Source organism: Pseudonaja textilis, chromosome Z, assembly GCF_049901715.1.
Source record: "Pseudonaja textilis isolate UNSWEBS1 chromosome Z, rPseTex1.2, whole genome shotgun sequence".
Classification (NCBI taxonomy): Eukaryota; Metazoa; Chordata; class Lepidosauria; order Squamata; family Elapidae; genus Pseudonaja; species Pseudonaja textilis.
The window spans coordinates 30207923-30233040 of NC_142008.1; the positions used below are offsets into that span (position 1 = coordinate 30207923).

At 35.6% G+C, this 25118-nt stretch overlaps 1 protein-coding gene across 4 annotated transcripts in view; it reads left to right on the forward strand.

Annotated features, from left to right (window-relative positions):
* The window catches only part of GLCCI1 (glucocorticoid induced 1), a 52030-nt gene that overhangs the window by 23645 nt on the left and 3267 nt on the right, over positions 1-25118 (forward strand). For 3 of the 4 annotated variants that reach the window (XM_087918135.1, XM_087918136.1, XM_026706318.2), the window contains 5 exons: positions 3641-3727; positions 5234-5347; positions 12276-12428; positions 17591-17801; positions 24908-25028. In XM_087918135.1, coding sequence (XP_087774261.1) covers positions 3641-3727; positions 5234-5347; positions 12276-12428; positions 17591-17801; positions 24908-25028 — 686 coding nt within the window. The remainder of the gene's footprint in view (positions 1-3640; positions 3728-5233; positions 5348-12275; positions 12429-17590; positions 17802-24907; positions 25029-25118) is intronic. The other variant, XM_026706319.2, reaches the window with a different exon arrangement.

Genomic DNA, 25118 nt, shown 5'->3' on the forward strand with positions numbered 1-25118 from the left:
TCTATATTCTGAGAGATATGTTATGCTTAAGGAAAATGTTACGAGACCTGCTGTGAATTAAATTCTGTTGATACTTCTGTTGATAACAGAATCACAGGTGAAGTGTGTCAGAGTGGGATGCAGGAGACCTCAGGAGGCTCTGCTCAGGAGCTAAAAATCCTCCCTGCCGAATTTAAAGCAGGATGTTCAGCCCCACGGGGAAGGGTCAGTTATGCACAACCCTCTTGGGGCCTCTTTACTGCTCTGTCTGCTCAGGAGCTGAAAATCATCCTTGCTGAAATTCAAGCAGGATTTTCAGCTCTGCATCAAAGAGAGTCTCTCCCACTGCCTGAAGCATCCCTCATTCCTTACCTTATTACATTGTGTCTCTGCTTGGATTTCAATTCCCTCATCTCTGGGAGCTGGCTGAAAGAGCTGCCTGCCAAAGGAGTTCAGCTCCCTTCCATGAATGGAAGGGAACTTTTCTGGTAGCATGCAAGAATAGAGCTCAAAACTTCAAGATTTGTGCTCCATTTCTGCACCTGCACAAAGGAGTTCAGCTCCACTCATCAGGCAGTTATTTCATCTAGAGTCCAGAGGCAAGAGGGAGTCACAGCAACCAGCAGCAGTTTGCAGCCTTCCCTGCCAGCATCCCTATTGACATTCTGGGGAAGATAATTGGAGAAGATTGCTAATAGTGATCACATTGCTTCACAATCAGTTGTAAGTGTAAATAGGTTGCCAAGCACCCAGATTGCAATCAAATAACCACAGGAATGTGGTGCATTGTTTTGTGATGACTGAAAGTGCATTATAGGCCATAGAGACTGTTGCAATTCTGTACTATTATCAAATTAATAATAGGTCAAGAACTATTTTATTGTATATGCTTTGCAGTGGGGTGAAAGAGAAAAATATTAAGTAGCTTCTCAGATTAATTCTATTTTTAAAGGAATTCTCATTACCATTGGAACAATGCATATAATTTGTAAATTTGTGTATTCGTGTTTGACAAATAAATGATGCTTGAGTATAAAATGTCTTGCGAGCTGTAACTCTATAAGTCTTCCTTTCTTTTTTTAAAGATCAAAAGCTCTTAATCTTAACAATGTAGTAGGGTTAAAGATGAATGGCTCTATTAAATGAAGAAAATGTATTGGAGACTATTAAAATATCCATTTAGACTCATTACATCATGCTGTTGCTATGGTATGTGGTTAGTGCCTCAAAATCCATAGTTATTTCCTCAGAATCCCTGCAAATAGATTATGTCAAGTTATTACCATATTTTAATGTATAAATCAGCAGTTTGTAAACTTTAATGTGTATCAATAAAAATAAAAATGAATTGTGTTTAATTATATTTTGATTTATTTTATTTAAATTAAATACAGCTTTTGTTTTGGTATTCCCAATTCTTTGCCTTGGTCACTTTTCATAGCTCAACCTCCAGAACGCTATCAGAGTCCAAAAGTGATTCTCAGCTTGAAAGAAGCTGGTCATTCCTGCTCTTAAGAACTCTCCTCAATCTGGGCAGTGAGATGTTTAGATCAGCTCTGGAGTGCTTGGTGCTTGTTACCTAGTTGGGTTATGAAATGTCTGCAAGCAAACTACCAAGCTCGAGAGCACCAAGGACTCTACAGTTAAACCCTGAACTACATATATTCTTTTCTATTAAGGTAAAATATTAAAGTTATTATCAAAAGTTAAACTAGCTGAGAATTTTAGGAATTGCAGAAATGGTAGAGATAAAAAATTTCAAAGGTGGAACTGATAACTGATCACATTAATAAATAAAATGGTGTGAAAATATTTCATGGCCCTAATTAGTTTTTAAAAATAACTCGGTAATAATGGAACTGACAAAACCCAAGAACTGTCACGAAATAATACACTATCAAAGATTCCTACTGTCACATAAATACTGAAGTTCCATTTATGTAAAGGCAGTAGAAGAAAACTGAAACATACTTGAAGTAGATAATTAAGATATAAAACTTCAATGTGGATTTTTGTGTAATGATATTCTTATTGTTGTGTATTTAGTGTATTCTAGTTTATTGTAGTTCATAAAAAATGAAATAGCTTGATTGTGAGTTGCAGTTGCTTGTACTATTTCCTGTTTATAAAAATTAATTAGAGAATTATTGAACTATTCCTTGATGGCAGAGCTGAGCTAGAAATCAATGCCATTTGATGTGTTGCTGTTTCTTAGCCTTGTTTGCTTTGTGACTCGGGTGAATACTTGTTGCTATATCTTTTAAATGTAATGTGGTTTAAAATATTACCAAGATGATAGGGATTCTTAGCTTTGTCTGTTTATTCTATCTGTTATACAAGAATTAAATATATTTATGCTGTTTGATTTCCTACATTCTTTTTTCTTTTCCCTTCTTAGTATTGCTTCTTATTTCTTCCTATTGCCACTACATCTATGCTGGTTCATTTAATAGAGTTATAAGAAAGAGCAAAAGAGAAAAAGTATTTCAGTTCATAAAAAGGCTGGCATGCTCCACTCCATTCCATTGTTGGGATAACAATGTGATTGTGGTTTTTTAAAAAAAACATTTACATGTTCTTTTATTATCTGCAGAAAGCAAAATATTGAAGTATTTTTGTTGTAACTATCTTGCTATAGGTACCAGTATAGATGGTTGCAGTTTGGCTATTGCATAAGCTTATTTGTAATAAACATAGATTAATTTAAGAGAAGATGATGATCTTATTTGGACAACATTTATGCACTGTTAGCAACTGTAAGATTAAAAAATGTTTTTTTTCTATAAAATAATTTTATGTATTATTATAAAAAAAGTTTTTGAGCATACTGATAATACATAAAGTATTTCTTTAGATATAAAGTTGTTTTATTTTAAACTGATTTCTTAATTGTTAAAGTGCTGTAATTTAACTCCCTCCCATCCATTACTTGTGTATATCTAAATTTCTTTTTAAAAAAATTCACATCCATTTTTGTTCATAAGGATCAACTTGCCATTTTCAATTTCACAGCTCCACTAGGAGAACAGTAGGAAATAAGATGAGAATTCAGCTGGGAAGTCTTTCTACTGCATAGTTTATTGTTGGGAATTATGAGATTTAAATTATGATTAATTCTTAAGCATGCGTTTATATATGATTAAAACAATGTGCTAGAGTTAAAAATAAGGTACATAGAAATGTAGAAATGAACTTTTTGCAATTTTCTTCTGGTATGGAGTGACAAGTATGAAAACAGTAATCATCCTGTACATTGACTATATGGAACCTTCAAAGCACCCCATAATAAGCAAAATGCCTATTACTATGGCATAAATATAGTGCAATTTATTTTCAGTCAAGTTGACAGTTTAAATGAATGTTTAGTTTCTGAAATGTACTGTGTCGATATCCATTTAACTGACACCAAGGTACCTTTCTCTCCAAAAGGACTGTACATTTTTGATCCTGCCATTTAGAGATTATCATATCTCTAGAACATTTGTTGTGACTTCTGTAATGAAAACAATTGCCTTCCGCTGCTTTAAGGAAATGTTTGAAAATGCTTTTAAATCAAAATGTAATATAATTAATTACTAAATAGTATTTGTTTGACTTAACACATTGGTGATGAAATAAAGAATAAGTGCCAAATTACATCCGTTGGTTTCCATTCATTTAGACACCTAGCTGTTGGGCAGAAGAGGTATTAGAAAAGAGGTCACATCAGCGTTCAGCTTCATGGGGCAGCACTGATCAACTAAAAGAAGTAAGTGCTTAACAACTTGGCAAAGAGCAGCAATCCTTCATGTCTCACAGTTAACACTAAATGCGATTCAGTTATTATGCCCATTTTGTGCACTCATGCCCCTGCTTTCAGTTATAAGCTGCTGGTTTTAGGATTTATGTAAATGATAAAAAGAACATTGGGTAGTCAGAGTAGATATCTGGTAAGATTGAGGCACAGGCAGTATTACACTGTCATATGTTAGGAAATGCATTCATGGATGTGTGAAAAATCAATTTACTGGTATAGATTCTCATGAACAGTATCTGTCAAGGAGTGACCATAATTTAGAGAACAGATTTTCTGATGTTTTGCTGCAACTCTGGCTGGCAAAGTGGCAAAGATTTAGAGACAACTTTGTCTCTGGTGATGTTAGTCCCAATTGTGAGTGAAATATCAGAAAATATAGCAATACCATTTAGACTTATATACTGCTTTATAGCCCTCTTAAAGCAGTTTACAGAGTCAGCATATTGCCCCCAACAATTTGGGTCCTCATTTTACTGATCTCAGAAGGATGGAAGGCTGAGTCAACCTTGAACCTGGTGGGATTTGAACTGCCAAATTGTAGGCAGCTGGCTGCAGAATTTGCTTGCAGTACTGCACTCTAACCACTGTGCCACAGAAGCTCCTATGCTCTCTGGACCACTAATTCTGAAGTCCAGAAGCCTGTTTCATTTATTTGCAATATGATGTTTGAAATTGGAAGAATTATAAAGAAACTATAACCCATGGTATAAGATCCAAGATCAGATGATAGTGTCTATTTAAACTGCTAAATAGATTCAAAGCTTAAATTGTAGAATGGTGGTAAAATTGAAAGGGCCAGCGAATATGTGCTGATTTTGTTTCCTTCAGTTAATTTGAATGCCTATTCAAAAATACAATATTTCTGGTACCAAGATTGTGATGGTTGATCCTTTTTAGCAGGTGGTTGTGACCTGGTTATTTTAAAATTAGTTTCAATGGGTTATATAAATGTACATATGAAAATGAACACTGGCTGTCATTTTCTTCTACTAAGACAATTTTGATTCTTTCTTTGTTAGAAAATACTAAGCAGGTATATTTGAGAATATGTTGTGTTCTGCATGAGAATATATTACTGTGAGAGTGTAATACTTTTTGTGGGTTGGATGTCTGGTAAAAGAAGACAGGTTCAAAATTTTGTTAAAAAAATAAGTGGTTGATAAGGTAGGTAAAAACTGAATCATTTTATTACATTAATTCATGATACTGAAATAAAATATGACTGATTCTCAAATAACTTTTTTTTCAGGAATAAATTGAATTCAGACCATTATTAATTATTTAAAAGAGCATTTAATTAGGATTACTATGAATTTTAAGGAACAATTTGCAACACATGCTTGTCTTCAGAATATGATACTGTTGTTCTGTAGTGTATTACTTAAATAAGAGTATCCCCTGCTCTTTTTATCTCTTTTAGTCTATCTTTTATTTGATTTTGTTTCTTTTCCCCGTCAGATTGCCAAACTGAGACAGCAGCTCCAGCGAAGTAAACAGAGTAGTCGTCACAATAAAGAAAAGGAACGTCAGTCGCCTCTCCATGGCAACCATATAGCAATCAACCAGACTCAGGTAAGCACACTACTGGATTGTTTAGGCAGAATATTTACACCACAAAATTAGAAGTAATGTATTTTTAAGTTCTGAATTCCTGTCTGCCAACTAAAAATAATTTATTTTTGTACAGTACAGTCAAACAACAAATAGAATTGGGAAGAAATATTAAGAAATCTCCAGAAGCTATTAAATTGTAACTGATGTTTGAGTAAAGTTTTGAGATAGTTAGAAATGAGTTTTAGTCACGCACCCTCTATCTGAATCCATTGATCATCCAAAGAGTTCTTTTATATCCATTATCAAGCAGATTTTTCTGCTTTATATTCCTGCAGTATTGTGATGTTCAGCGTCTTTATCATTTCTTCATTAGTCTAGCACTTGTTTTCTTTATTTAAACCTATCTCAAGAATAACTGGGCAGCTCATTACAGATGAAAAAGTTTTAAAATATCCTTTTTATATGGATAATGCGACCATGTTATTCTTGAAAATCTTTGCAATTTGTATGAAATATAACTTTTATTGAATGTTTTTTTCAAATAGTATATTCAGATAATATAACTATGTTAACAAAGTCACAGTGATAAATTGAGTTACTGATACCTTCCTTTTCATGCTAGTATTCGTAGTTATCTACAATTCTGATCTGATGGCATAACTATTTAGAAATGTGTTGCGACAGATTACTAGATAGATTGGTTTTTGTCTTCTCCATTTTAATTTATTTATATATGTAACATAGCACATCAATGTCATAGTTGTTGAAATTTCATGAATTATTTTTTGTTTCATTGTAGAAATATAACTAAATTTTACTGTCCCAAACATGCTTCTTTTTTCAGGAGCCAACTGAACTTTCTTGTTTTTTTCTTTGAATGTTTCGCTTCTCATCCAAGAAGCTTTTTCTGCTCTGACAGGACAGTGGGGAATGGAAGGATTGACCTTGCAACATCTGGTCATTTACATCCTTTTAGAGGGTTGTTGAAGCCTTTGAAGGTTTATCTGTATTCTCAGAGTCACCATTCTGCTCCTGATTCCTGTAGACTACAACTCTTTTTCTTCTGGAAATCCATTCCTACTCTCACAATAGTCAAACGATGTTCATCCCAAAGTATAAGTCTATTTGCGATGAACACCGAAAAAACATGAAGTATGAATAAATATTTCTTCAAATAAACACACTAATTTGAATAGCTAAAAGTCTGTAGAGATTCTCAGTCATCCAGGTCAAGGTTGTCCTGAAGGTGCTTATTCTGGAGGCAACTGGATTTCTGTTTTGTTTGTTTTTTTTTCCTTTCACATTTCGTTTCTTGGATGAAACATCTTCAAAGAAAAAACAAGAAGTTCAGTTGCCTCGAGAATAAGCACCCTTGGGACAACCTTCACCTGGATGACTGAGAATCTCTACAGACTTTTAGCCGTGTAATTCAGGATGAACACCCTTTGAATGGTGTGGGAGTAGGAATGGATTTCCAGAGGGAAAAAAGTTGCAGACGACAGGAACCAGGAGCACTACTCAGGTGACCCTGAAGACATAGATAAATCTCCAAGTGCTTCAATGACCCTCTAGTCTAAAAGGATACAAATGATCAGTTGTCTGCAAGGAATATAAATCCTTCCATTCTCCGCTACCCTGTCAGAGCTGAAGAAGCTTCTTAGACGACAAACGAAACATCTTCAAAGAAAAACAAAGTCCAATTGCCTCCTGAAAAAAAGTACCTTTGGAACAACCATGATCTGGATGACTAAGAATCTGTACAGACTGAATTTTACTCTGTGGTTACATAATTTGTATCAAGAATTTCTATATTTTTTTCTCAGAAAGCAACTAAATCAACCTTAATTATGGAGTAATATATATTGGCTATTATCATGTGGAGATAGATACAGGTGTTTTCATGATACAACATACTGAGGTTGAGCTTAGAAAGATAAGATGATAATTAGACACACTCATGCACAAATTATATTTCTAGAACCATATTGGAAAGCTGCAAATGTAAAAACCATTATTTTCAGTGCGCTTTTGAAGAAAATGCTTTATAAATTAAGCTTGATAGCCTAAAAATATTTTTCTGTATAGATAGTTACATTAAGGAAATGAATAGAAATGTCTGTTATATTAAACACTGTATAGATTTCTATCCATATTTCTATTTGATTTCAAACATAGAATACAAGATTTCAGAAATCTATACTAATATGATTGTTCAAAATATTGTTTAATAATTTTATAAACTGTACACTAGTGATGTTTGAATTATACCCATGGTCCTGCTCAATTGGGCTTTCATCAATGTTCATAATATTATATGCAGCCGAAAAATTCAGTATTTGTCATTGAAATATTTTTAATTAAAACATATATATACTCTATAAATACCCAAATGGGCTTTTATGAAAAAAAAAATGATACGATGTTGCATTATTCTAACCCAGTGGTGGCTAACCTTTTCGGCACTGAGTGCTGAAATGCGAGTATGTGCATGCTGGAAACCAGAAGAACAGCTCCCTAATGTGCGCATGTACCAGCGTCGGAAATTGGAAGCTTAACTTCACTGCATGGATATGCGTGCCAGCCACCTGGTCTGCTGGTTTCTAACACATGTGCATGAAAACCAGCTGGCCAGTGTACGCATGCACTCCGGGGAGCTGCTCTTCTGGTTTCTGGCACTCCCACGCACACGAAGACCAGCTGGGGAACCTTACAGATACAGATACAGATAATCAGAGTTGGAAGGAACCTTGTAGCTCATTTAGTCCAACCCCCCACCCAAGCGGGAGACCCTACACCATTTCTGACAAATGGCAGTCCAATCTCTTCTTGAAAGTTTCAACTGATGGCGCTCCCACAACTTCCAAGGGCAAGCTGTTCCATTGGTTGATTGTTCTCACTGTCAGAAAGTTTCTCCGTGTTTCCAGGTTAAATCTCTCCTTGTTCAGTTTCCATCCATTATTCCTTGTCTGGCCTACAGGAGCTTGAGAAAATAGCTTGACCCCTTCCTCCCTGTGGCAGCCCCTCAAATATTGGAAGACCTCTATCATGTCTCCCCTGATCCTTCTCTTCTCTAGACTAGCTATGCCTAGTTCCTGTAACTGTTTGTTGTATGTTTTAGCCTCCAGTCCCCTAATCATCCTGGTTGCTCTTATCTGTACTTTTTCTAGAGTCTCAACATCTTTTTTATAATGTGACCAAAACTGGATGCAGTACTCTAGGTGTGGTCTTACTAAGGCTTTATAGAGTAGTATTAGTACTTCCCTTGATCTTGACTGTATCCCTCTGTTAATACAATTAGGATTACATTAGCTTTTTTGGCAGCGGCTGCACACTGCTGGCTCATATTTAGCTGTTTGTCTAGGACTCCAAGATCCCTCTCACAGTTAAGAGCAATGGGCAACAGCTTGCATGCCCAGAGAGATGGCTCTGCATGCCACTTCTGGCATGCATGGCATAGATTCGCCATCACGGTTCTAAACCATTTAAAGTTCTTTTTACTGAAGCTGAAATGTTTGAAATTTTAATTCAAATATATTTAGGTTATGGGAATTCTCCAATGAGCTGCGACGAGCATCCAGCAGTGGGAAGTGCTTAGACTTAGATTGGATAGGCTGGGCTTGATTGATAGGACGCTCCTCCTCCACGTACTCCTCCTTAGCGTCCCCCAATTTTAGCTCAGCCTTCGTGAGGTAGGCAGCTTGATTGTTCCTTGGTCGGATTAGGAGAAATTAACAGATTTGAATTACAACTTAATACTCAAATTGGTAATTCTAAATTTTAATTCTAACTCAATTCTAAATTCCTTTCAAACAACATTATTCCGACGACAAATTGGCACGGACTGCCATCAGAATACCCATTGGCTCCCCAGGGAGCCCTCAGTCGCTTTCGTGGTGATTGGAAGCACAACCACTTGACATTGCAGATTGGCTTGACATCACGAAGCCCTGTTGCTGCGCCGCTTTAAAAGATGAGCGGCCAATTTAAATTGTCGAGGCTTTTCTCTGCTCCCCCGATCAGAACACCTAGAGAAAGAGGGCTTCTGAGTCCGAATTCTCCTTAGATCGCCTTGTTTGGTTAGCTCTGCATCGGCTTATAACAAGAGGTGACGGTTGCTGCTACATTTTGGCGCCTAAAATAAGCACCGGCACCATTTTGTTCATATTCTGTTGCGTTCACTATCTATTTATTTGGTGAGGGGCCATTTCCCCTCACAAGAATCTCTTTCTGAGGGTTCAGGGGACAATTACTCCAATTATTGACTTCTTTCTGAGGTTTATTTTCGGTTTCTCTTTTTTAAGTTGGCAGCCCTCACAGAAATTAGCAGCACAGTAACAGCAAGCACCAAGGCCTGTGTCTGCCTGTGCAGGAAGCTTTTGAGGGCCAGTGACTACAGGATCACTCATTTATAAATACAGCCCTGAAAGGTATTCTCAATTTGGCTCCAAAAATTTGTTCATCTCATTATCTGTCTGGTAACAGCACAGTAAGTTTATATATACAGTTGCTATGCACAGATATAATTAAAGTATATAATAATAAGAATAACTGAATATTATCCAATAATAATAATAATAATAATAATAATAATAATAATAATAATAATAATAATAATAATAATATATTCTAATTGTTATAAATTGATTTTACCAAAAAAGGGGGGAGCAAATATTAAGAGGGTTCCCTGTCTCTGATTAAAGCAGGCCTCTGGACTATCCAACGGTCCTTAAAGATCACACACACACATACACACGCACACACACACACATTATCTATCTATCTATCTATCTATCTATCTATCTATCTATCTATCTATCTATCTATCTATCGCCTCGTGGTGTTTAGGTCAGAAATTGCAATGGCAAGCAATTTTATATTATGGTGCCTTTTAAAATAATCATCAGCAATTTGTATTGGGGCCCAGAAGCTTATTGACATTGATGCAAGAATCTAAGATGCAATCCTGCAATATAAATTTCCCTGGCTAACAGTTCAGCCACTGCATTCTGACAGTAATGGTTTCGGAACCATCTTAAGAGACAATGCCATATAGAATACATAGCATTATTTATCAAACATATCTATTATTTTTTTCCACATTTTGAATTGTTCAACTCCTTCAGACTGTGTTGTATAATAAAATGCTAAAATATAAAAACAGCATATAAAAATTAAAAAGTTAGAAAATGTAGAATGTAAAAGGAGGCAAAGTTGATTAAAATCTGTTAGAAATTAGTTAAAAACTGACGGGATGGCTTTCAGGACATCAACCATCCCCATGGTAGTGTGCTTCTCTGAGCTCCTTGTGCAAGGCTGCAGAACCACATTTTAACTCCTTTGCAAGAGACTGAAAGAGTGGGAGCCTGTCTTACATCAAGGGAAAGGATATTTATTGCACAGGTGGGGCAATAGTAGAAAAGGCACTCTTCCTACATCCTTCCAGTTGTAATTCTTTAACTTATTGGGTCTACAACATGTTTTCCCTCTCTGACTCAGTGAGACAGAACAATATAATGGGACAAAGATGGTTCTGTAGGCAGCCTGACCCCATGGGATGTAGGGCGTTTAAGTAATAACACCTTGAAATGCATCCAGAAGTAAACTGGCATCCAATGCAAATTCACAGAGCAAAGATATTACATAAACCCTTTTTTGCTCATGTCATATTCTGCAACATGTAACTGGATACTTTTCAAAAGTAGCACCATGTACAGTACATTACAATAATCCAGTCAGGAGATGACCAAGTCATTAGTTCCTAAATGGAGACTTTTCCTATCCAGGAAAGAGTGTAAATGGCACATAACATGAAGTTTCTATCCCATTGATATGAAAAGATTTTTAGTAGTTTACAATTACAATTTGAAGCATCCTTGGTAAAAGCAGCAGTTCAACTATCTGATAATTAGAGCAAGGAATTTAAAAATTACATTTTCAAATTATGTAAGTGAAATTACAGAGATAAAACATCAGATTGGTTTACTAATTGTAGATCACTGAGTTGCATTCTGAGTTCAGCGTTAGACACTCTTTAAATAAACAGTCTCCTTTTTCTCCTAATGAATTGCTGTAACAGTCTCTGTAGATTTGGTGATATAGGTAAACCAGGTGGAATCAGTCTGTTGTGCTATATTGTGTATGTTTGTTAAATATCATTATATCCCATTACTATCGCTTCCAGTATTATTGCTGTTATTGATTCATTTAATATTATTAGTGTTATTATTATTTCCTGACTTATTTTATATAATACTTTGGTCAATCCATGGTGGAGAACATACATAATTGTCCTTCCTCCTATTTTCCCTTAAATAACAATCCTGAGAGAGAGTTGGTAGACTGTACATATGTTTTCAACGTATACATGAGATTTATGTAGTGACTTTTTTATTACTATCCATATCATACCATTTGTCCATGTTCATACGATACAGTTTTTTCTGATACCATAGATCAATGTTTCTCAACTTTGACAGCTTTTAAAATGTGGACTTCAGCTGCCAGAATTCTTCAGCCAAAATAAATTTCAGAATTCCCCAGCCAGCATATCTTGAGAAACACTGCCATAGGCTAATTAATTGAAGTAATAAAATAGAATAGAATTCTTTATTGGCCAAGTGTGACTGGACACACAAGGAATTGTCTTGGTGCATATGCTCTCAGTGTACATAAAAGAAAAGATACAAGAGTCAAGAATCATAAGGTACAATACTTAATAATAGGGTGTAGCATTGAGCTGCTAATTGTGTATGAGAACCAAGGTAGGATATTTTTTCTTTCCTCAATTCAATCCTTTTCATCTGAAATCTGCATCAAGTTAGATCATTTTGCATTTAAAAATGAATGTGTGTCACTTCAAATAAGTACATAACTCAGTTTCTTATTTCTTGGTATCCCTAGCTATATCTTTTAAGCTAATTGAACATACATTTCACTTGTTTTAAAGGCTTCTATCTCAAGATCAGTACCTATGCCACTGTCAAATATTTCAGTGCCAAAATCAACAATCTCACGTGTGCCGTGCAATGTAGAAGGAATAAGTCCTGAATTAGAAAAAGTATTCATCAGAGATAACAGTGGAAAGGAGGAAGTATCGAAGGTAAGGGAATGCTGTGAGTGACTATCATAAAAGACATGTTCTAGGAATGTAATTTATTCATTTAGTTTTATTTTTCTAGTCATATATTGTAAGCACATCTGACCAAGCATTTTATGTAATCTCAGTAAAGAGATTAAAACCATGTAAACTATGCATGTACCCAGGAATAACCACAAAATATTTAGTCTCCATGACAGACAGTAAACACCGAGGACCAGCTGAAGCAACTAGATCTTAATTACTTTTCTGGAAAGTTCAAGGCCAATCTGATGCATTGACCTACATTAAAAGCTAATTTTACATGGACACTCTAGATAGTTTGCATATCCATATACGTAAAGTGACTAATATAAGAAATTGTATTTTTTACTTTTGAATATATTGTGATCGTAGAACAATCCAATCAATATTAGTAATTGTACAAATATTTTTTAAAAAATGAAATGAAATGAAATAATTCTTATATATATATTCATGGATAAACTAGTTTATCCATGGATGGACTTATTTGCATGTATACACACACTTTAAAAAAAGTACCTATATTTTCCTTCATATGTAAGACTATCGGCAAATATACAGTCCCTCAAATTTTTAACCAAAATACCATGAAAAATGGCTTATCCATGGGTGGCTTATACATAGGTATAAATGGTAGACTATTAAGAATCTTATGAGGCAGTTCTATTCATGGTTTTAAGTTTCCTTATGACCTTACAACCATGGAAGTGCTGCAACTTCCCTCTCCCGTACTGTAGGTCAGAAAGCCTCAACTAGCTAGGTCCAATAGTGTACATGCCTCCTGCCTCTCCCTTCACTCCCAAGAAGTCTGGCCTTCTCCCTTCTCCCCTTCCAAAACATCTTCCCATTTTGCACTGCTCCCTGCAGGCCCTTTTTGATCTGCAAGCCATCTATCTTGTACTCCCAAGCACCTCCAGGCACCATTCACAGCCTACACTACCACTCCTACACCCTTCCCTGATTCGTGCAATATTTCTTGGGCAAACCCACATGTCCTTCCTAACCTGTGCAGCACCTCTTGTGCACACCCACATACCATTTCCTGCATTCCCCCCTCTACATAGCAACAGCCATTTATTTATCTGGTGGCCTTGGACTTGCAGTTTCCTGCTGGCTTTCTGTAAGCTTCCCACAAGCAAAATAATTGGGGAAGACAGTAGAATTCTAAAGAGGGAGGGGGAAGGAAGGACATGATGACAAAATGAGGGAGTGGGGAGGGAGGAAGGGAAGGAAAGGAAAGGAACAGTTTGGTTAGGAAGGAAGAAAGGAAAGAAACAGCAGATTTCACATGCTACCTACCAGATTCTCACAAGGAAACTCAATATGTGAAGGTAGCAGGAAGTTGATACAGGTAATCCTTGACTTACAACAGTTCATTTAGTGACTGTTCAAAATTACAACGGCACTGAAAATAGAAAATAGAGACTTATGACCATTTTTCACACTTATGACCATTGCAGCATCCCGTGGTCATGTGATTTACATTCAGATGCTTGACAATGGACTCATATATATGATGGCTGCAGTGTTCATTTTTGCAACCTTCTGACAAGCAAAATCAGTGGAGAATCCACATTCATTTAACAACCATGTTACTAATATAACAACTGCAGTGATTCACTTAACAAATGTGGCAAGAAAAGTTATAAAATGGGCCAAATTTACTTAACAAATTTTTAACAACATAAATTTTGGGTTCAATTATGGTCATAAATTGAGGATTACTCCTCAATTATTGAGGAGATTATTGAGATTATTGAGGTTGCTCCTTGCTTCACAGTTGTTTTTTTGCCCAGAATAGATAGTTTTCTTATTGTTTGTAGTCAGACAGATAAGATCCTGAAAAACAGGAAAGAGTTTGAATATCTTCATATGGTGGCAAATATGCCAGAAAATTGCTTTGCAAAAAACTGGGATATCATGAATTCTATTCCTGCCTTAGACCCGAAGTTAACTATGTGACTTTGGGTCAGTCACTCTCAGACCTGGGAAGCAGGCAGCGGCAAACATTTCTGAAATCTGCCAGAAATACTGAAAGGACTTGCCACCAGGAATCAAGGTCATATAAAGTGTTAGCACTGCTTTATAATGCTTTGGTAAAACCACGCTTGGAATAAAATGATTAGAGGACTGGAGGTTAAAACATAGGAAGAACTGTTGCAGGAATTGGATACATCTAGTTCAATGAAAAGAAGGACTAGGGGTGACATGATAGTGTTTCAATATCTTCTAAGAGGTTTATTACAAAGAAGGGGGGTGGGTATCATCCTATTCTCCAAAGCACCTGAAGGCAGGACAGGAAGCCATGATGGAAACTAATCAAGGAAGTAAGGAGATATTTCCTAACAGAACCATTAATCAGTGGAACAACTTGCCACCAGAAGTTGTGGGTGCTCCCAACACTGGAGATTTTCAAGAAGAGATCGGACAACCATTTTTTCAGAATGGTATAGGGCAGTGGTGGTGAACCTATGGCACGAGTGTCAGAGGTGGCATAGAGCCCTCTTTGTTGGGCATGCGTGCCATTGCCCCATAACCAGTGTAACCGTGCATGCGCTTCCCTCCATCCAGCTGGGTCTCTGCCACCATACGTGAGGCAGGGTGCATGTGTGAGGGGTGGGCCACAGGAACGCACATGTGGGAATGGGCGTGTCTTGTATTTTGGGAAAGTGCGGGCATGCATGTGCTTTGGACACTCTGCCCAAAAGGTTTGCCATTACTGGTATAGGGTTTCATATCTAAGCAGGGGGAAGGACTTGAAGACCTACAGAGTCCCTTCAAACTCTTGTTATTTTGTTATCATTCATATGCTGTAACGTGGATTCAAAGTCATCCTTTCCCCAAAAAATTCAAAACAAAAAAAACACCACTCACAAAAATATAGAGTAGTTTTACTTTGCCCAATTTAAACTTAATAAATTATACACAACAAAATTTGTCTTCTGCTCAGTTACAATTTCTTAGATAATTTTATGAAATAAGGCTTTATGTCTTCTACTTCTGAGTATGCTCCAGCATGTTTGTATTAAGACATTTAAATAAAGTGGAAAAAATACAGAAAGGTTTTGAATACTGTTTTAGAAAAGAAATGTAACACATATGCAAGCACACAGAATTAAGTAGTCCATAAACTTTCATAAAACTATTTGAAATTAAAAAGATAATTATGATACAATTAATATAGGTCAATGATTTACAAAACTAAGGGGAAAAGGCTTTTATAAAGGTGTGTGTTGTGTTGGTTTATGTTGTAAGGTAAGGCAAACAAATTTTTGTATTATACAACTATTAATAAACTACAGCATGTTTGTAGATTCTTAGATATAATATATATGCCATTAAAGTGGCAATCCCTTTATTTTATTGCAACTAGGGATGCTTTGGCAAATATTGATGACAAAATGATATTGCTGGTGGTAGAGAACGAATAAAGTTCTTCACCACTATGAAAATAAAGTATCTAGGATGGGGGAAAACCTTATAGCATATAGAGCTTTTATTGTGGCAGTCATTATGATTTTGGAGCATTGGCTGAAATAAAATGGAAAATTGTCTTGCAAGAGTTGCTTTGCTCACAGAACACAAAGCTATATGCATAAGTTTAGCTGTTTGAAACCTGAAGAAAAAAAATGCCAAGTGGAAAGATGTAAGTCATAAAAAATTATCAAATAGCATCTAGAATCTTGCTTAGAAAAATGCTCTTAAAATAAATCTTTTTTTTTTTTTAGAAATTAAACTATTTAATTTTATAGGTACACTTATCTTTTATATATTAATATAGGCAGTCCTTGCATAATAATGGTGATTGGGCTCGGCAGTTGTATTGTTAAGCAGTAATATAAAGCAGTGTCATGTGATCACACTGACTTACACCAGCAATTATGGCAATCTAAGTTGCTGTTGTTATGCAAATCCTAAGTGATCACAGTGTCCCATAATGAGATGATCCCTATTGCAATCTCTTGCCAGCTTCCCCATTGACTTTACTGGAAACCTGCAGTGAAGTGAAATGATGATCTTGTGAATACAAGAATGTTCTGACAGTTCCAACTATGAGGATCTGTCATGAATCCTCTTTATTCAGTGTCATTGTTACTTCAAATAGTTAATGAATGAATAGGTCATTCAAAGAGGACTGCCTATAACAGCTTTACAGGAAAGGGCAGGAGGAAATATATTGTTTAGTAACTACAGTAACTTGCATTAGCAGAAGGATTCTTAATGAAAATGAAAGACGAGGGGAAAATTGAATTTTCCTTTCGTAATAACAGGCATGTAAACCATATAGGAATACTTGATTTGTGCAGGATAAGTTAGTTTGTTAAAAAAAACTGCTATTATGTATTATATTCTATAATATGGAATATTGGAATTATAGGTTTGCTGTATCCTCTCACATTATGTGAAGTTTCTTTAAACTTCTTTCCTGCTTTTTAATGGCATTTTTGCTACTAGTAACAAAATTGTTTCATTACTGTGAAATATCGAGAGAATAGGTTTGGTACATAAATTTCAGTATGAAACTTAAACAAGTCCTGACATCTTTTTAAGAATATGACCTTCATAGTAAAGCAATTTATTTTATTCTCCTTCGTAGCCCTATGCACTGATGCATGGCATACCACTGGGTATTTTGCTTCTTTATTTTTTATTTATTTAATTTGATTTGTCAATCGCTTACAAGATAATATATTTAAGAATAAACATAGTTATGGATACATGAAATGGATACATATAAGAAAAATAAAAGAAACAATAGGACAGGGATGGTAGGCATGTTGGTGCACTTATGCAGACCCCCTACAGACCTCTTAGGAAAGGGTCAACAGTAGACAGTCTAAGGTTAAAATTTTGGGGAAGAAACCATAGAGTCAGGTAGAGTATTCCAGACATTGACCACTCTGTTGCTGAAGTCGTATTTCCTGCAATCAAGTTTGGTGCGGTTAACCTTGAGTTTGTATCTATTGTGTGCTCTTGTGTTGTTATGGTTGAAGCCGAAATATTCTTTTGTAGGAAAATGAATTTCTTGTCCTTTTGCAAGGTCAGCTCTGGCATGAAGGACATTGAAAGAGGACAGGTCAAATTGCCTATGGAAGGATTAATTCTTACTATGCTTGTTAAGAATAATATTTGTATTGTAGCCCTTAGATATTCCTGATGGTCGGAGAGCACCCCTACCTGCTCACTATCGTAGCAGCAGCACAAGAAGCATTGATACACAAACACCTTCAGTCCAGGAGCGCAGTAGCAGCTGTAGCAGCCATTCTCCATGCATTTCTCCTATTTGTCATCCTGAATCACAGGATGGGAGTCCTTGTTCTACAGAAGACGTGCTTTATGACCGTGATAAAGGTGAGAGTCTGTTGGAATTATTGGTCATGGTTTGCATTTACTGTAATGCATCCTCACTGTGCATTGTGCACTGAAATCATTTTTTTTTTTTTGTCGTCATCCTAGTGGTGTGAACACAGATTGATCATTGATTTTTTTTTTGCTTGCTTATTTATTTCCTCTCTTGCTTGTGAAATTTTACAAACATCTTCCATAAGTGTGAGAAAAGAACACAGCGGTCTTAACTCTTTTTAATGAATACTTGAGTAAGAAGTTAAGAGAAAGAGCATCGTTCCATATTACAGAATGTGAATCATTGGTCAAAGAAGTTAACTCACTTCATGATTATGTTACTTTTAAATAATGAAACAAGTAAAACTATAAATATCATTTTTCCAGTTCAGTGTATAAAGATTTTGACTTTGGAATGAGTTCTGCTGATGAGCGAATCATGGCTGTGTTTCATTGTCTGTATTTAACAGTGCAATCTTCTATATGTCTACTCAGAAGTAAGCCCCATTGAGGTCAGTGGAACTTATTCCCAGGTAAGTAAGTACAGGGTTGCAGCCTTATAATTAAATGAAGATGTTCTCAGCACAGTTGGTGTTTTTGTACAGTGTGCAGTTCTAGGTACATTCATGGATTGATGAGGAATACAGTATTCAGCATGCTTTAAATTATAGCTTTTTTATTTTTCTAAATAAAAGTTTCTGCACCTCAATAGCTGCAAAGATAATTTTAGAAGCATGCAATTATTATTTTTCAATTGTGTAAATCTCCAACATGTTGAGGATAAGGATGGTTTGCGTTTTGTGTATAATCCTTTGCATTGTTCTTTATGTAGAAGAAGCAAAATACATTTAATGGAACAGATACATATATTTAAATATTAATTTATATTCTTTGTTTACCGGAGCTCCAGATGCCTTATGTCACTAAATTGAGGACTTCCTGTCCAGGCATTGACCCATTCACTTTCAAGATGTATTTTGTGTCTTCCTAGTTGGTCTTCTAGCCAACTATTTGAACTTATTTTGTAGAATTTATAAGGGCTACATATTCCAGTTTGCCTTATAATTACACTGCTCAAAAAAATAAAGGGAACACTTAAACAGCACAATGTAACTCCAAGTCAATCACACTTCTGTGAAATCAAACTGTCCACTTAGGTAGCAACACTGATTGACAATCAATTTCACATGCTGTTGTGCAAATGGAATGGGCAACAGGTGGAAAGCATAGGTAGTTAGCAAGACATCCCCAATAAAGGAGTGGTGACCACAGACCACTTCTCAGTTCCTATGCTTTCTGGCTGATGGTTTGGTCACTTTTGAATGCTGGCGGTGCTGTCACTCTAGTGGTAGCATGAGACGGAGTCTACAACCCACACAAGTGGCTCAGATAGTGCAGCCCATCCAGAATGGCACATCAATGCAAGCTGTGGCAAGAAGGTTTGCTGTGTCTGTCAGTGTAGTGTCCAGAGCATGGAGGCACTACCAGGAGATAGGCCAGTACATCTGGAGACGTAGAGGAGCCCATAGGAGGGCAACAACCCAACATCAAGACCGCTACCTCCGCCTTTGTGCAAGGAGGGACAGGAGGAGCACTGCCAGAGCCCTGAAAAATGACCTCCAGCAGGCCACAAATGTGCATGTGGCTGCTCAAACGGTCAGAAACAGACTCCATGAGGGTGGTATGAGGGCCCGATATCCACAGGTGGGGGTTGTGCGTACAGCCCAACACCGTGCAGGATGTTTGGCATTTGCTAGAGAACACCAAGATTGGCAAATTCGCCACTGGCACCCTGTGCTCTTCACAGATGAAAGCAGTTTCACACTGAGCACATGTGAGACGTGACAGGGTCTGGAGACACCGTGGAGAACGTTCTGCTGCCTGCAACATCCTCCAGCATGACCGGTTTGGCAGTGGGTCAGTAATGGTGTGGGGTGGCATTTCTTTAGGGGGCCGCCCAGCCCTCCATGTGCTCGCCAGAGGTAGCCTGACTGTCATTAGGTACCAAGATGAGATCCTCAGACCGCTTGTGAGACCATATGCTGGTGTGGTTGGCCCTGGGTTCCTCCTAATGCAAGACAGTGCTAGACCTCATGTGGCTGGAGTGTGTCAGCAGTTCCTGCAAGACGAAGGCATTGATGCTATGGACTGGCCCGCCCATTCCTCAGACCTGAATCCAATTGAGCACATCTGGGACATCATGTCTCGCTCCATCCATCAATGCCACATTGTACCACAGACTGTCCAGGAGTTGGGGGATGCTTTAGTCCAGCTGTGGGAGGAGATCCCTCGGGAAACCATTCGCCACCTCATTAGGACCATGCCCAGGTGTTGTAGGGAGGTCATACAGGCACGTGGAGGCCACACACACTAGTGAGCCTCATTTTGACTTGTTTTAAGGACATTAACATCAAAGTTGGATCAACCTGTAGTGTTTTTTTCCATTTTAATTTTGAGTGTAACTCCAAATCCAGACCTCCATGGGTTGCTAAATTTGATTTCCATTGATAATTTTTTGTGATTTTGTTGTCAGCACTTTCAACTATGTAATGAACAAAAGTATTTAATAAGAATATTTCATTCATTCAGATCTAGATGTCTTATTTTTGTGTTCCCTTTATTTTTTTGAGCAGTGTATTTTAAAATATGATTAGATAGTTTTTAGGATCATTTTGAGGAATCTTAATTATGAAATAGTTCAATAATTAAAAATTCCTGATGTAAATTTAAATGAATGAACGTCCTTGATTTTTATTTGCTTGCTCATTCTTAAAAAGCTTGTATTTTTTTTTCCTTTACAATCTTTTATATGCTTTGGTTTATTTATTTTTAACAAAAATACATCTTGAATTCTGCTTTTAAGATTTTTCAGTTTTTACATTTTCACTTACATGTTACATACATTTCTTTCATTTCCTTTTCTCTTTCCTTTCCTCCAGCCCATTTGAAATTTATCCATATTTTATCTGTTCTATATGTTCTTCCTTAGCCCACACATGGGGGCATATTGCAGTTTTAGTTGAATGTGTTTGTTCAGTTGGTGTCAACACAGTACTCTTTTTTTGTTACATTTATTTATACTTTGCTTTCAAAACAACTTCAAGAGCATCATAGCTTAGTTTTCTTATGGATAAAAGGAACCATAGTGAGCAAATATGTTAAGATATATTAGAAAAGATGTAATAACATACTATAAAGTATATTGTGGAATTAAAATCTAAAGTATTTTATCAATAATACTTGATTAGCATTTTACATGCTGCTGCTCTTGGTGTTACAACAATCATATAGTAGCAGATTTTTAATAAAGAGTTTTATCTTTGATGGTTGGGGCAGTCTATGGCTCATAGATGTTACCAGATTCCTAACCATACATTGGCTAAAGTTAATGGAAATTTGTAGTTCAGTAGTAAGGAATGATGAAAGCAAATTCAGGTTGCCTATTTCTGTCTGATGTAGGTTACAATGAGCTGTTTTTTTCTTACAGATAAACTACATGAGTATTATTTTAAAATATATTTCACTAATTTATTTTCAGTTTGCGTACCTGATTTCTTTGTCTTATGCTGCTCGCAATAAAACATCACATAATTCTAACATTTAGTTTAAATAAAATATTCAGTTAAGAGATACCTTTATATTTTCCTCATATTCCTTATGAGTCTTTTAGCTAAAGTTACTTTTTGTTTCAGCAAATACCTTAAATTTTAGTTTATTTTCAAAAGAGAGCTCATATAGGGTAGACACAATAAGGAGTTTGCCATACTTCTAAGCTGTTGAAAATATATTTTTAATATTCTGTTCATTGTTACAACTGTAATTGTGCTACACTGTACATTTAAATGAATCTGATAATTATATTCATTTTATGCATGATAGTCTACTAGGTGCTCTTTCTGGAAGAAGTAGTGATAAATTTATATAAATTAGTATATTTAATTTAAGTTGCCACAATAATGTGTATTTAATGAACATAAACAAATATATAAATGTATATGTTTGTAGAGTTGCATATGATTTAAAACGTTTCATTGTAATGTTACTGAGTTTGACCAGTAATTTTGGAGCTAATTTTAGCTAATCGGGTTAATGCATTTTGCTTTGTTTTTTAAAAGGAAATTATTTCATATTACTAAGATAATGCCTTATGTTACTTTAACAGTTCTAAAAGAAGCATTAAGTGACCTTTAAAAGCTAAGTGGGCATTTGATTAATTGACAGTAAATACATTTAAGGATAGATTGTGTGGATATTGATTATTAAATTAATAATCTGTTCTAAAATACTGTAGCAGGAGCTAGAATTTGGCTGTATCTGACATTATCTAAGCAAAGAGACAGTCCTCTGCCATTTGATATGCTCAAATCTGCTCTAACCACATCCTCAACATTTATATATTAAAGATAAGAAAACAGTCTATCTATTGTAGAAGGTGATTTCATTGGTTTTGTCAATCATTGCGATAATTGCAAATTGCTGTCTTAGGAAAGATAATGTGCTTATGCCACATGTAATATTGCTTGTTCTCCTAGTGTAAGCTCATGTTTGGATAAAGCTAGCATTATAATTGAATTACATAGAAGAATGTATTTGTTCAATTGAACTATATAAATGAAATTTTGAGTACATTTCTGGAATAAAAAACAGACTTAAAATAATTTTTTTTAATTAGAGAGAAAAAGCCTTGAGGTAGCATTTTCTATTCTATGCTACCAGTGAGATTTATTTGGTATCACATTTTTGTGATAATTTACTGATGTTTTGACTAACACAGGCGGCAATTATATTATTGTCAAATACACTTGTCACCATCAATTTTTCCCATTTTTCTGCTCTAGGGTAGAAGTACCCAAATTTCTATTATGGGTCTATCTGACCATCAGAGGTTGAGTTTCTCTCTTTTATATTGATTTATCTTTTATGATGATTAAACTTCGTTTGTTAACTTCATGTACTAGTTTTGGAAGGAGGTATTTTAAAGTTTAAATATCTTATGTTAAGAAGGCATATAAAATTACCTAAAGATTCTGAACACTTTGTTCTTTATCATAAGCTTTGTTTGCAGCCCAATTCGCATTATACTTTTCAACGGAAAATCAGCTTTAGGCTGGAACTTTCTGGGTTTGTGGATAAAAAAATGGAGTTAATAATTGATCAAGCATAGGGAGAGCTAACCTGCTGGCCAGACACAGACCTGCTTTACATTTCTAAAGCATCTTTTCTTTCCATTGGAAGGCTGCAGTTTAACCACAGGATCCATTGCCACCCTTTGCACCAGATCAGCTATTTACTTTACATTTCTATGAAGAGCTGCTTAAATAGGTTGAAATGTTCAAAAGAAAGTGAACATAAAGTCTGTAAAGGAAACCTATGGTCTACTTTAGGGTGGGAGAATGATATTGCCTGGCAGGGAATGGAGAATATGTCAATCGCACCTGTTGTGTGTATGGAGAAAGGGAGGGGAAAAAGGCCCCAGCCTACAATTTGATTAGAAGCAGTTTTATTGCATTTAAAGTGCTTGCTCCACAGGGAGTTAGTGATTAGAATTCAGTTTTGTGCTTCCCCCCCAGTTGCTATTAACAGCCTGGGGGTGTGCTTTTGAGACCTTGTGGTACAAAGAGAAGGACTGGTTTTTAGCCTATACTATTTAGATTGTAAAATAGAACTTAATTTTTGGTAAGTAAATCTCATTTTTTTAATGTTACTGATGAGCCATCTGTTTAGTCTGCCTAGTTTCAAATTAATGAAGGCTCTTATTCTGCAGATCTTTCAGTATTTGATCGTTAAAACTAGCTTTATATGAAAAACTACATTTTTTCATGTGCTTTAAGGAGAATTTGAACACAGAACGTGTAAAACTGGAAGGATGGAATGATTTATTACCTGCTTAAAACCTGACAGAAATATTTCTCTAAAGATATTAAGACAAGCAGCTGGCAGATGTTAGCTGAATGATTCAATTAATTATTTAGATACAGAAAATAATACTGGAGATCCTAGTGGATAACAATTTTTTTTGTTTGGGTTTTTATTGATTTGTTGTTTAGGAAGATTTGTTTCTAAAAGTCAGGGCAGAGGATATTTAGAAGAAGAAATAAGAGAAATTATATTTAACTTTCCAAAAACAGTCAATGAGTATGTTTTTAAAGTTTTCAGTTACAGCTAATAGGGGACTGATACAAGAACATTTGGCTTGTCAGTTTATGAAATTATTGCAATATTCAGGAGGCATCTCTCTGTAGAACTGAAAATACCATCCAACGGAGACAGCACTTGATGATATTGCTATACATGATTACTAATTCATCTGTAGGAGGAAATATTAATGAAAAAAGAAAGCTCTGATATTTGGAGAACTGCTTATTTAAATGTTTTATTTCTGAAGCATCTTTTGAGCAAGCTCATGGATGATAAAATTTGATGGTCAAATTAGTAGATACAATCCACCAAGGCATTTTTTCTCATATATCCTATTTTTATTGCTATACTTTTGTAGTTATACATTACGTATTGTGCTTTAGTGCTGTTAAACTTTGCTAGTTTCTCCTGTTTTAACATAGATTATCATAGATGAAAACTAACAAAAAACAGGTGTAGCATTGTGTCAGTCTAAAAATTGGAGATGTTTATTTTATTCTGTGTTTCAAAGCCCATTTGTATAATAGAAGTGTTTATATTATATAAATAGTTGTGTTTGTTCGTAGTATTGCTTGTATATGGCAATATTGTGAGCTCTTCGGGTTTCAGATGATATTTACGAGCATTGTTTCTGTTGTTTTGTATAGTGCAAAGACAATTACTTTAAATTGTCACTAACTTCTTTACTTGAATTGTACATATTTATTTAATAGCTTTCATTTTTGAAATACTTAATAGAGAATTTAAAGTATTTCAAGATTATAATTTACTTTATTTGATCTGTGGTATTCTAGACAATCCTGTTATTTTCTAATACATGATAGATAACACTTTCAGATAGGCCACAATAAAAAAGTCTCATTTGAAGCAAACCAGTTTCCACAACCAAGTTATGCAAAAACCGTTATATTTAGAAATCAGACTAAGTTTTTATAAAAATCTTAATCCCTAGTAATACAACTGCTTTAAATTTTCAGACAGTGGGAGTAGCTCACCGTTGCCCAAGTATGCCTCCTCTCCTAAGCCCAACAACAGCTACATGTTCAAACGAGAGCCCCCAGAGGGATGTGAACGAGTGAAGGTCTTTGAGGAAGTGTCGTAAGTAATGCCTTTTATATCAGCTGGGATCCGCAAGGGCAGAAAATCAGTTTGTTGGACATTTTTTGAGCTGCAGATGAATAATCTACT